Source organism: Hipposideros armiger, unplaced genomic scaffold (genome assembly GCF_001890085.2).
Source record: "Hipposideros armiger isolate ML-2016 unplaced genomic scaffold, ASM189008v1 scaffold_860, whole genome shotgun sequence".
In the NCBI taxonomy this organism is placed as follows: domain Eukaryota; kingdom Metazoa; phylum Chordata; class Mammalia; order Chiroptera; family Hipposideridae; genus Hipposideros; species Hipposideros armiger.
The window spans coordinates 746,435-760,286 of record NW_017732210.1 but is presented as its reverse complement, the minus strand read 5'-3'; the positions used below and the strand labels follow the sequence as shown (position 1 = coordinate 760,286).

Below are 13,852 nucleotides of genomic sequence, written 5' to 3'. Positions count from 1 at the left end.
CCTCCACAGCTAAGATGCTGAACAACAGCTCAACCTGGAGCTGGGCTGCTGTGAGTTGCCGACAATGGCATAGTCTGCAGCCCCTGTGGCAGTGGGTTGCCATGGGCTACCGTGTGTAGCCAGCAGCCAGCGTGAGCGGCTAGCAGCTGCAGTGAGCGGCCATCCAGAAGCTGGCGACTGATTTGCCTCTCCCGGGAAGAGTGCAATGCCAACTTGGGCCAGTGAAGCAACGTCCTCCACAACTAGACTGAAGAACAAAAGGGCAGTAACTTGTCTGTTCCCCTTCCTCCAACTCCCCAGCACTGTTCCCATCCCCCCAATTCCCCAATAAAAATCTTTAAGAAAAAAAAAAAAAAGAGTTGGCTTGGAACGCCAGCTCCGAGCAGCAGGTCCCTGGTTCGTATCCCACATGAGGGCCAGTGATGCTGCGCCCTCTACAGCTAAGATGGTGAACAACAGCTCGATTTGGAGCTGGGCTGCTGTCAGCGGCCATCTACTGGCCAGCAAGTGACTGCCTCACCCGGGAAGAGTGCAATAATAACACCAACATGAGCCAGTGAAGCGACGTCCTCCACAACTAGATAGAAGAACAAAAGGACAGTAACTTGTCTGTTCCCCTTCCCTGATCCCCCAATGCTCTTCCCCTCCCCCAATTCCCCAATAAAATCCTAAAATAATAATAATAAAAGAAAAAAGAACTATAGCAGCAACAAAAAAAAAGTTAAAAAAAAAGTACAGCTTCCATAAGTATACTTTGAGTTGTAGTCATTTCTGTGTCTAATTTACATTTTTTCTTGTTTTTACAATCTCCCTAATCATTTTGTTTCTCAACAGCCAATACACACTCATAGTTAAAGGTATACAAACAAATACAGATGTAGATATATAATTATTTTCCTTACAAATTTACTTGTCATTTAAGAACTGTTAGCACTTTTACTTTCCATATTTTATGTTCAAATTAATGTGTTAGTCTGTGATTTTTAGAGTATTCAAAATTGTAGGATCTTATATTGTATAATGGTCAGGTTGTACATTGATATAAAGATTTGCAGTAGTTTCCATTCTTTTTTTTTTTTACTTTAAAATATTTTTGTTGTTTGTGATATTTATGTGTTATTTAATGCACTGTTCACATACCCCTTCTAAAATGTAAGGCATATAAGAGAAAGAAATTTTTCAGGTTTTCTATTCTATTTTTAGTGCCTGAAATGGTGCATGGCATCCAAAATGTTCTTGAAAGCTAGAACTGGAAAACACAATAAACACAATTACTCTATCCAAAATAAAAATTAAATTAAAAAAAAAAGATGAAGACAATGGCTATTTGTGTGTTCAGTTAGGCAACAGAGCACCAACCATTTGCATGACCAAATGTCCTTACTAAACCAGTGAGTATTTTTTTTTTGGTAAAGATTTTTATCGGGGAATTGGGGGAAGGGGAAGAGACAAGTTGCTATCCTTTTGTTCTTCAGTCTAGTTGTGTAGAGGGCAGTGTCACTGGCCCTCATTTGTGGGATCCGAACCGGGGCCCTCTGGTGTCCCAAGCCAGCTCTTAACCAACATGCTACTCAGCCGGCCCCAGCGAGTATTTTTTAATTTGTGGTATTCAACTCAATTCCTAGGTAGAAAATGCCACTCTAGCAGAAAGCATCCCATAGCTGTCCTGTATGTTGGGGAAGCCACGCCAGGTTTGATGTGGCTGAGGGCAGGGCTGGACCGGGAGGAGCACAGAGAATTCTGGCTGGCGGCTCAGAAGTGAGCACACTGCCTGGGCCTGGTCAAACTCTTTGTGTGACAGCTCCTTCTGCATAATCAGATAAGTCTCTCAATTAAAAGTGGGTTCTAAGGCTTTCACTTTCATTTTTTTGGCTGTAGCTACAGTTTTACTTATTCTGCTGATCATAAGTAAAGACTCGTTTCATGTGGTCAGAGCAAACCAAAAGTCCATTTATAAATAGAAAATGTCCTAAAAAACATATTGGAAATAAAAATCTGGCAGACAGAAATGCCATTTTTTTTTAAAACTGAGCCATCCTGCCACCTGTTGGCAGCTCAGCAGCAACTCAGCTCGGGCTGGGAATCAAACCAACAACCCTGTAGCTCAGAGCTCGCACTCTTGAGCAAGCTCTTAACCAACTCAGCCACTCAGCTGGCCCTTGAGATGCCATTTTTATAGCAGGAAACATGTTTATAGACAGTAGTCTAAACACCAAAAACACTGGTGAACACTGTAATTTAATCTCAGTAATTTCAAACACTATTTTATACCACTGATCTTATTCAATGTTTCAATATCCTGTAACAGACGTGAACACTGCACGATAGAGCGTGATTGCTGACAAGGTGATGCCACTTACCTCTTCTGCTGTCCAGAAGGACGCCTGTGCCTGTTTATACATCTTCCAAATATCAGGGTACTGGATTGGAAAGATGACAAATCGGCGAGAACTCTTTCTTAGGAGTGGTTCTTCATTTTCGTTGGTATCTGAAGATAACCTCTTTGAAAAATAAAGTACAAACACCTATTTTGTGTAGACATTTCCTCTTTATTCATATCTAACTACACATCTGGGGGACGCAGGGGGAACAACCTCCAAGAAGAATGGGAGTCAGTCTGCTTGGGTTGAAGCCTTACTGCTACCTGGTAGCTGGTTAATAGTGTTTGGTTAGTTATGTGATCGTAGGAAGCTGCTTAACTTCTCTAACCCTTGGTTTTCTCATCAGTAAAATAATGCCTACCTCATGGGTAATCATCAAATTAATTTTGATGATTAAAAGTCCTTTAAACAGAGCCTGGAATAATAAGCAAAGAACAAAATTGTCATCGATGCTATTTTGAGGATAAGCACAAAACTAGACCAATAGATGTCACAGTGGGAAAATGTCTAAGTTTGTGAACAAAAAGTCCCTTCAATTCCCTCTCAGAGATAGAATGCTGGCACAAACAGGCTACTGTTATAGGCCTTTTTTTCTTTTTAATGCTTTCTTTTCTAATATGAACTGAATTATAATACTTATCTGAAAACGCTTCACCAATCACCTATCAATCTGTTCGTTTGAAGTTTATCACATATCACTTTGTTATGGCTATTTACATGTTAACATTACTTTACTGCATATGGTCTCACTGTGCTGTCTTAAGGCTTTATGGAGTGAGGTGAGAAACACATACCTACACTTGGAAACATGATGGCACGCTAACAGGGGACAGTGCCACATGTTATTTTTAAGTAGTCAGGAAGAGTATCAGAAGAGTTGTGTGTGCATGAGAATGAGTACCGTACTTCCCCATGTATAAGACGCACCTTTTTAAAAAAAATTTGGGGTCTAAAAACTGGGTGCGTTTTATACAGTGGTTGTAGCTTTTTTACTTGCATTTCCCACTTTTTTCGTGCTTGTCTTTTTGCGCTCATACAACCACTGTATAAGACGCACCCAGTTTTTAGACCCCAAATTTTTCAAAAAAGGGTGCATCTTATTATACATGGGGAAATACGGTATATACAAAGTATATATAAATAGGCTAAAATGTATAAATCAAGATGATTATGTTTCAATTCTGGACTCCTAACTCAAACTGTCTCTGTCTCCTGTGCCAGGCCGGTCCATTATGTTCCTGCAGCCCGACCATCATCGCCTCCACCGATCCTCATGCCTCTGAATCCAGTGTGCTGACACGGATGAGGCTAAGGCAGGACAAGATGAGAGAAAGGCCCACAATCAAAGCACGAGGCCACACACTTCCCACATGCTACCACTGTAGCACAGGCTGTCTTATTTTACAACTACTTATTTCGAAGGTGTGGGCCTCCCCAGATAGAGCCCTTGAGTCTTAAGAGTATAGAAACCAGTTTTTATTTATTGTGATGTTCCCAGAGTACTGTGTCAAGTGTAACATGAACAAGCATTAGCTAAGTAAGTGAATGAGCTGCTGATTTCTCTGTATCCTGTGCTCAGATTACTGGATACCTTTAGAATTTTTAAATTTAACATAAGACCACAATATAGCAGTAAAAAAACCTAATGACCACTCAAATCAAGCTTGTCTCCCCCACCCCCCAACATCCCAAATGCCCGGATTAGGTCCCTAACATAGCACATCACTCACTGCAACTTAATTCCCTGATATTTGTCTACAGTCTCCTGTAGACTATGCTTCTTGAGAGTAAAAACCAACTTCACTCTTCTGGAATCTCTACAGCCTAGCACAATGCCTGCAATTTAGGCATTACTCATTCCAAACATTTTTGAGGAAGTTTTTAAAATGGAAGTGGTCAAGTGTTTCTGTTGCCATTGAGGGCTTGCAATCTCAAAAGAACCATAAGATACGGAGACACTGCAGTGCTAGGCTCTAGAACAGGAGGTATACATAACATAAGGGCAGGCAGGTCCCCTGGGTGTGTCAGAGGCTGCATTGGAGCCATCACCACATTGGTGCTTTATATACATTATTCCACATAATCTGTAGAATAACTCTGACAAACAGGAAGATTATTTCCATTTTACAGATGGGGAAACGAAGGCTTGAAGGATGTAAAGAACATACCCAGGATCCCACAACTAGTAAGTGGCAGAAATAAGATTGGAACTGAGATATGTCTGAACTCAAAGCCCTGCCTTAAGCTACATCTCTGCATGTGTGGATAGCAATTAGGGTAGAGCCAGCTGACATCTCAAATCCAGAATTCAAAACAGTCAGATGAACTAAGGCTAAAGAGAGTATACATTACAATCTCCTGCTAAGCAAAGTTAATTTATCAAATGGTAGTGATGTAACCTGTGACTGGGGGAGGAAACCACCAAATCTGGTTCTGGAGAAAAGTAAGAAAAATAATTCCTTTGTAAATAAAGTTGAAGGAAACAACATGATTTCAAGCTGGTGAAAGACAGCCAAACTGATAAGGTTAAAACAGTGATTTTTAACTGGTATAGTGTCAAATTTTACAGGGTAATACTTTCTTAAAATGCATTAGCCTTCTCTTTTACCAGGTAAAATTACTATATGTAATGAAATCATGAAGTATGCTGTTGATGGGGATGTTTCACAGGTGAATGATGACACAATTAAAATAAGATTGAAAGTCAGCATTTTGGAAACTGCCATTTCTACAGCAGAACTTGAGGTGAACCTAATGATCATATTTTATTCCAAACTGTTCATTATAGTACAAAATTGTGTTCACTTACAATAAGTGTATATAGTATTATTCATGTTTTCAGGCAAGTCATTTAATCTAAGCAGTATCATTTGTAAATTAAAGATAATAGTTGAAATAAATACTTATTTCAAAAGAATGTTAGATCAGAGGAGCTAATACAAATAAAAGTACTTTGAATACTCTCAAGTGCTACATACTTTTTAAATTCCTATTTTGTCATCACTGACTGCTGGGATGTTTCTGGATGGCCTTTTAAAGGTTGTTCCTATATTCAAAGAACTGATAAAAGAACTATTATAGTGGTTAGATATTTAATAAATCAATACCTTCTATGATGGCTCTCAGGGAACTTTCATTCATGAAATAATTAGAGAACCTGAAAGGTTTAAAAGTGAGGTATCCAACTTTAAAGCCTAGTTGAAAAGGTAGAGGTCTGCAGTCAACAGATATTGTACGTAAAACTCGTCTGGGCCCGTTTTGTTCTTCCTTTAGTTCTTCTAGGTTGTGCTTTTCTCATCATATGTAGTATTATGATACAATTCTGCATTCTTCTTTTCCCTTTTTTTTTTTTAACTGTATTTTGCCACTGGGATACAGGTATATATTCAGAGCTGGAATTCTTTAACTTCACTATATGTGGGCCATACTGAAAGTTGGGAAGGACATCATAAGCAGTAACCCTTTGGTACCAAGGACCCTGGCCCTAAACGGAGTTTTTAAATGCTTACAAATAACTGATCAACATCAGGATCTAGAAAAACTGCTGACGACTTCAACCATTAAATTAGAATGAAAATCACATTTGTACATGTATTCTTCCTGCTCCATCCTGAGAAGTTGGATTAGGAGGATAGTATGAGAGATTGTTGCAATGTGAGGAGAGGGGGCTTAAGCAACATAAACCTTTGAACTGAGCTAGAGATGACATAGTGCTTATTTTCATGATGCTTAGAAAAACTCACACCCATTTTAATGCAATGTCAAGAGGGTTATACATCCTAAAGCTCTAGCCTCTCCAGGGTATTCTCTGTGAACCTGGGCTAGGAACCCATATTTTAGAATAGAAAACAATGTAGAAAAAGGCATGCCAGCATGTGATATTGTTAAAGAACTGGAAGTACTTTCCAAGTCCTGACTTGATGGTATGTGGGAACAATGGAAGCAGATAGAATCAGAAAGAAGGCAGAGAATCCCTCCCAATGACTTTTCCAGATATGTTCTGTAGAACTCTGTGGTCCCACTAATGTCACAAACATTAGATTAAAACTTCAGTTTTAAATGTTTTTAATCTTTTAAAATAGTAATAAAAATAACAGAAATGTTTTATACTGTACAGAAAGGAAACCACCAATGCATGAACTTGTGTTTCCAGGTTGTGTTTCTTTTCCTTTTTTTTTACATGACCTTACATGAAAGTTTCTCTAGCTATTTCTGCTTCACTGAAGAATACCATGAGAATGAAAGAAAGGAAGTTAAGAAAAAAAAAAACCCTGTAACTATTTGTATCTATTTTTCAGGAGTAAACCAAGACTTTTTTTTCAAAACCAAACAAAAAAGGAAAAAAACAATAATACTAATAGTAACACTAATACAGAAGCACTGTTATTTGAAGTGATCCAAATTGGTAGTTACAAATTGGCTACAGCAACTGAACCATAAGAAAATGATAAACTATTGTATTTAACTTAAAACATATAATTTACATTTATTTACTAATCTGCTATAAGGCCAAAGCTTTTTGTTATTGTTGTTAGTTTGGCTCACTGATCGGGAGTCCCAGGTCTTTATAACATAAACACACCATAATGCATCACCTATGCTTTCTAGTTTTAACAGACTTAAGGCAGAACAATCTGCGTGCAGAATCCTTACCTCTTTTTATGAGTGTCTCCAATCTTTTTTTACTTGTCTGCTTACACCTAATTCTACAGAATTTGTTTATAACAACTCACCTTTATTGAGTTTTCCAAACTTTCAATTTAAGATTTCACTGAAGCAAGTTTCTTTTCATACTCATGGATTATTAGTTTACATACATTTAATTAAATTACGATCATTACAAGCATAGTTGGTATAGATAGGACTGGCAATAAGACAACTGGTCCTGGTAAGGTATAACTCAACCAGTGGGAACAGAATTTTACGTGAGTGCATCAGAGAACAGCCTAAATGCACTCTAAAGCCTATGGGTTGATAAATCCACAGAATTGGCTAGTAGCAAATTGATTAAAAGAATTTCTGATAAATATGCAAAGAAATTGTTTGCTAAGTTTGAAATAAATCTTTAAGTATCATCTACACCCCAATTCAAAACAAAAGGTTCATCAAAGCAACCTCATTATTCTATTAATTGATTTTATAAGCAATATATATATATATATATATACATAAACTAAAAAAATTATACTAATAAAATAGACAAAAGTGGCTTTTATCAGTGTAGCATTTATGATTTTGTTTGGAAAATAGGCCCAGGTGTTAAAGCCATGGGAGGGCCTTAAATGCAAACAAACAAACAAAAAAAAAGGTAGATAGATAGATAGATAGATAGATAGATAAGATAGATGAACTTTGCCACAGCTAACTTCCTATAGCCATTTTGAAGTAACTTTGACTCTTTTTTACTTCAGTGTCATCATTTTGATAAAACGAAACAAAAACAATTTTAAAAATTTAACTTTCAGCTTTTAAAATCTGTACTCCATCTCTAAGCTTTATCTGAGGTTAAGGTGGGCATGTCTATTCTGCATATTAATGGCTATTAACATGTTGATTTTTTTAAAAACTTGGAGCAGGTCAAAGTGGTCTGCTTTGGTATATAACACTTTGGTATCTGGCCTGTATCATGCAGACTATTGGAAGCCATTGAAAATTTTTAAACAGGTGAGAATCACAGTCAGGTGTGTTTAAGATCACTTTTGTAGAGGGCCAGCCCAGTGGCTCAGTTGGTTAAGAGCTCGCTCAAGAGTTTGAGCTCTGAGCAACAGAGGTTCGAGTCCAGCCCAAGCTGAGCAGCCGCTGAGCAGCCGCTGAGCTGCCAACAGGTAGCAGGATGGCTCAGCTTAAAAAAAAAAAAAAAGATGCACAAGATCACTTTTGTAGAAATGTGGTTAATTAGAAAAGAAATTGGAGGTGTAGAGAACAATTGAAAAGGTATCACACTACCTATCTCTTGCCTGAAATGGGATATCAGCAATAGGAACACATAAGAAAACTGATTTAAGACACAGAAAATGCTCAGCACCTGGAGGATAACTGAATAAGTCAGACAAAAGCTCTTGCTTCTCTCATTAGAAATTTAACAAAAACTTAATTTGAATTAACTCCGCCCACCAATACAGGCCACAACAACAATAAAAAGTCAACTTGGTCAATAAAAAAGATAATGGGTTCAGTTTCAAGATACTCAGTAGATAGATGAAAACAACACTATGGTAGGATGAGGCACTCGCTCCACTCCTTCCTCATGAAGTCAAGATCCCATTAGTAGATGGATGTGATTATCCGGGGAAAATAAAGCAGCAGCACAACTGAGGAGGAGGCCTAGACAAAGGGCAGATGGAAGAACCAGCTGGGATTCAAACTGACTGAAACAGATGTAAAGTAAAGGCAGAAGTTATCTGATTTGTCTAAAGCAAGGGGTCAATAGATGAGACAGCAAGGAATTCCTTAAATGATCCACATCTGACTATCAATCAGGCTAAGAGGTTAGGAATTTTGTAAGCCAAAGAAATCTGAAAATCTTCTGAGGGGGCTGGGAGGCTCACACTCTAATTCTCCCTACTTGCCCCGAAACCCCCAGATGCTGGCATTCACTGTGCGGCAATTTGAAAATCATTCTTAAGGATAGTCATGGAAAGTTTCTGAATAGGAATTAACATGATTAGGGATGGCATTAGGAAGATTAATCGGATATCCATGTGCAGGATGAATGAGAAAAGGAAAAATGCCTAGATTTTGGTAACAACTACAGTGTCAATTTCAGAGGTGGAAATAACCTGAATTAAGGTATGGCAGCTAGCATGAAAAAGCTGCTTGAAAGGGTCTTTGTAAATCTGAAACATTGGGCATTTTTTTCATGGGAATTGAGACCTTTGGGGAGTTTTTATTGGGGGGGGGGAGTAACATGGAGACACTGGTTAATGATGGATTAATTTGGCAGTAGTAAACAGGATTGGATAGCAGGTAAAACTGGAGGTAGATGGACTACTATTTTGTTGTAGCTGCAAGATGTGAAGTAATGAGAACCTGAAATAAAGTTTCTCATAGGCATTTGTGGGCAATATCCCACTATCTCTTCCAAAATGGTGCCTCCGGTTTCTGTCTGCCTCAGTTTCTGGTCACCTGGTCCCAAAGGGTGCCTGGACATGCTAAGGCAGCCATCTAAGTCAAGATTCTCCAGCTAGCAAGCACCATGCTCTGATGTAGGCTGGCATTTTACAAGGCTCCTCCCTTCCATCCACTCCCCAGTTCCACCCCTTTCATTTGCCTTCACCTCTCTTCTACTTCTCTGGAGAATATTTGGATGCTGTCACAGTTATACACTATTTGTAGGTATTATTTTCATTCTTCTATTCCCACCAAATCTGACAAAACAGATGGACTATGAGCCCAGGAGCAAGAAGTTAGTTTTAAACCAAGCTCTACTAGTGAGTTGCGTGGTCCTGGGTATATCATTTAATTTTTTCTAGCCTGAACTTTCTTACCTCAAAAATAGGTACTATCAACTAGATTAATGATAGTTAAGTTTGAGAAACTGATGAACTATAGACCCCTTTCTCAGGAGATTCATATCTACACATACATACAGAATCTACAAACTTCAGGAGACTCACAAACCCCCTTCAAGCCTTTCTATAAATCCTTTAAGGCAGTGTTCTTAAAATGTGTATACCAGGATGACCTGGAGTGTTTGTTGAAAATGCAGTCCCAGACCCATCCCAAAAGATTTTGATTCACTATGAGAATGTCTGGGGCATAGGCCCAGTAATTTACATTGTTTACAAAATACTCCAGGTGATTCTGATGCAGGTGGCCCAGGATGCACTATCATAATAGAGAAACAAAGTACTTAAAGCTCAAGGTAAAAACTTTTGGAACTGATGCTCACTAAAATTCACTCCAGATCTAAAGTTATGCCTTCGTCTTTGTGGGTCTGCATCATTGAGATAGGGACAATAAATAAAAATTAACTTTCAGGTCTTCCAGGTCTTAAGTCTGCCATTAGGACAAAAGGAAAATTTTGAATTGTTCCATTGAGGCGGGGAAATTGGTACTAAATGTATTTGTTTAAAGGGGGGAAAAAAGTTTGAGGGATATTTTAATTTGTTACTAAATGTTTACAGTAAAAATAAAATAAAATCCTAAATCTAAAATCTATAACTTTCTAAAGAAATGTAGTGCTAAACATAAGTCTCTGTGAGCTGAAACTATTAAATCAAAGATACCACACACAGCAACAGGTTCAAGAGAAATACAAATGGTTTAGAAGTATTTACAGAATAACAGGATATGAAAATTACAGAACAGTTTGAACTACTCTAAAACACTAACGTCTAATAAATCCCAGTTCGTTTACTGTTATGTACTTTTATTAATCTAGAAGCAGAGAGGATGAACATGTTAATTTAGGTTTTAGTAAGCACCCACAACATCCGTAGTACTTTGCATAAAGCATTTTACTTAATTCTCTGTGAAAGAAGTATCACTTCCACTGTATACATGAAGAAAGTAACAACTCAAAGATTCACAACTAGTTAAGTAGCCTGGTCTGAGCAAAAGTGGCCTCCTAAACTGATTATTTTCATCGTTGTGAGGATTTCTGGTCGCCCTTCTACCTATCATCTCCACCCCAACCGTGTCCATTCCCACAGGAGTCGTCCAATTCCTTGAACTATCCCAGAGATGGCATGCATTTCTTCAGTAGACCCACCAGTCCTCGTTCCTTGCCTCCGTTTCCAAGGCCAGAACTCGAGAACAGGGAAGGATGGGAGGAGAGTAAAGGAGGGGGTGCGCCTCGCCCCAGCCAGGAGCCTCAGATTGTTGCCCTTGGCTGGCCCGGGTGCAGAGCAGTGGAGCAGAAACCCAACTCACTCCTCACCCCACCTCGGGGACAGCCCCCCGAGCGCTAGCAAAGACGAAACTAGGCTCCAAGGGCTCGAGGCCCGACTTGCACCGGGTTTCCGATGGCAATGGGTAAAATTTCCAACAGCGGTCCTGCACTTTGCAGGTACTCGACGCAACCTGCAATCAGGCTAGGCGTGACTGTGGGACCGGAGAGAAAGCGGCAGCATGTTTACCTCATTCTGCTCCGGCCTGGCCGCTTCCGGCCTTTCCGGGTCGCCCATCGCGCAGACTCCGCCAGTGCCACCGCAGCTGTGGCAACCGAGCGCCGCAGGCCACCTCCAACTAGGGCAGGACTCAGATGGCCCCCTGGGCTGCTGAGTTCGCCCCGCCCCCGGCTGCAGAGACCTCTCCCAATCGGCCTGGCCCTCCGGTTCCACCGCGCCAGCCCCGCCTTCCCGCCTGAGGCCAGAGGAACTCTCCGCCTCTTCCCAGCCCCGCACCAACTTCACAGCCCTGGCCCCGCCTCCCTCTCCTGCCGACCCCGCCTACCCGCCTCAGGGCCCCGCCTACTCCAGCAGGTCCCGCCCCATCCCTTTGCACCGGCCCCGCCTTCTGCCGGCCTAATGAATCACCTTGCGCCTGCGGACCCTGCCTCCCCTGTCTCAGGGCTCCGCCTACCCCAACAGGCCCCGCCCACTCCGCCAGGCCGGACCGGCCTCCCACCTGCCCCCTAAGAAGCTCGCCCAGATCCGACTGGGCCTCGCCCCCTCGGCCTGCCCCGCCCGCCTCTGTGGCTCCCGGCTCTGCTTCCTTGGCCCGCTAGTCTAGGTCACCTCTCCAGGTCGCGATTCCCAACTGCTCTCCCCGTGCCTCAGGGAACACGGTACGTCGCGCGAACTCGGCCTGTCCTGAGACACTGCCAGGTGGCGGCGGTAGGACCATACACAGGATGAGATAAGGAGAAAGTGCCATCCGTGTGCGAATTGGTGGTAGACAAAAGACACATTCTTGGTGAAAAAGGAAAACTGCACTGTTAACAAATTAACCAGGAGGAAAAACTGCCTTGTTTTGTTTTTAAGCGCCGGAAAAGAAGTAGCCGAGGGAAGTGTGCGGGTGCGTGGAGCAGGTGGAGCTTGAGAGTGAGGAGAAGGGGGGAAATAATTCAGAAAGGTATTTTGAAAGTTCCGTAAAATTGTCTCAACAAACTAAGCTTTTAGTAATGTTGATTGAGCTCTTACACAGTGTTGGGCGCCATCTAAGCATCTTGTGTGAATTGTCATTGAATCGCCAGGACATCTCTATGAGGGAGCGCTAGCAATGTCTCTCTGTTGCAGATGAAGAAACCCACTCAGCGGATAAATAACTAAGACTGTCCAGCTCGAAAGTAGTTGACTGCACAGTCTCCCTGCTAAATGCTCTTTTGAAAGCCAAAAGTGAAAGTCGTGGAGAGGAAATCCTCCCCTGTAATGGCAGTAGGCAGTGACTGGCTACTGATGGTCACAATAACTTGGTTGAATTACTAATACCTGTCTCTCAGGGAAACTAAAGATAACTACAACAGAAATAAAAAATAGTTTGGTCTAAAAATAAAAATGAGGTGAAAGATTTAAGACACTTGAAGCTGAAATATTGAGCCCTGAACAACATGCACCTGTTTTGTGGATAGCTGTGTGAAGTATGGTAAATAGGATGGAAAATTCAGCTTTGAAAATGAAAGTTCTTTCTAACCCCCCACCCCCCAGAGTTGGGGGTGAGAGTTATCTTTTCTTAGGCAACTACTAGCGGTCAAGTGCAGAGTAAAATTTTTTACATATGAACTTTAAATAATAGTTAAGTAAATTCTATGAGAAAGCTGAGTCTTAAAGAAGTTAGATAATTTATCATAAGCCACATGGCAAACTAAGAGCCAAGATTCCATCATTAATTAAAATCATTGAGCAATATGTATACTATATATAAGGTGTCATATTCAGTCTTGAAGATATAAAAATAAACAAACTCAGTGAAAAAGAATGTGGATACTGGAGCCATATCATCATGGGCATGAATTCTAGTTCTCCTGTTTATTAGATGTGCTACTTTGAACAAGTTACTTAACCACTCTGAGACTATGTTTCTAAATCTGTAGGATAATAATAATTCCTCATAGGACTGTTGTGTGATTTAATAATATATTACTTGTAAAGCATTTATTGCGATGGGAAATTATAATAGTAGCTTCAAGTACACTACGAATTAGGCCATCCTAGAGGTCATGGAACAGAAAGGCTCAGATCAAATTGAGTTGCTTGAATTTCACAGTTTATTAGATTAGTTTAAAACATACATCAGGGGGAAAGAGATAGGGTGTGGGGAGGGGAGGGAGTAGAAGGACTATATTAGCCAAGTCTTAATGTTACTCAATGTTCATATATCCTATCTTTTCTGCATCCGCCTTCCTGGCTAGTGGCAGAGTTATGAAGACTAGAGGTGAGGATGCATGAGTGGCCTCAGCAGACAGGAAATGGAGCCAACACATATTTTTGTCCTTTTGGAGCGATGCGGGAGAAAGTCGGCCTGGTCACAGCTGTATCTTGCCATATATTACCCTGCTGAGCAACCATGAGTTTTACCTGTGTTTCATG

General features: G+C 40.6%; 1 protein-coding gene across 1 annotated transcript in view; it reads right to left on the bottom strand.

The window, feature by feature from the left end:
- RRM2B (ribonucleotide reductase regulatory TP53 inducible subunit M2B) overlaps nucleotides 1–11,710 on the bottom strand; it is a 36,817-nt gene extending 25,107 nt beyond the window's left edge. Inside the window, exons 1-2 of the mRNA XM_019629546.1 lie at nucleotides 11,462–11,710; nucleotides 2,361–2,501 (exon numbers count right to left, since the gene is read on the bottom strand). Of these exons, the coding sequence (XP_019485091.1) occupies nucleotides 2,361–2,501; nucleotides 11,462–11,509 (189 nt within the window). The 5' untranslated portion in view covers nucleotides 11,510–11,710. The remainder of the gene's footprint in view (nucleotides 1–2,360; nucleotides 2,502–11,461) is intronic.
- Between the last annotated feature and the right edge of the window lie 2,142 nt (nucleotides 11,711–13,852).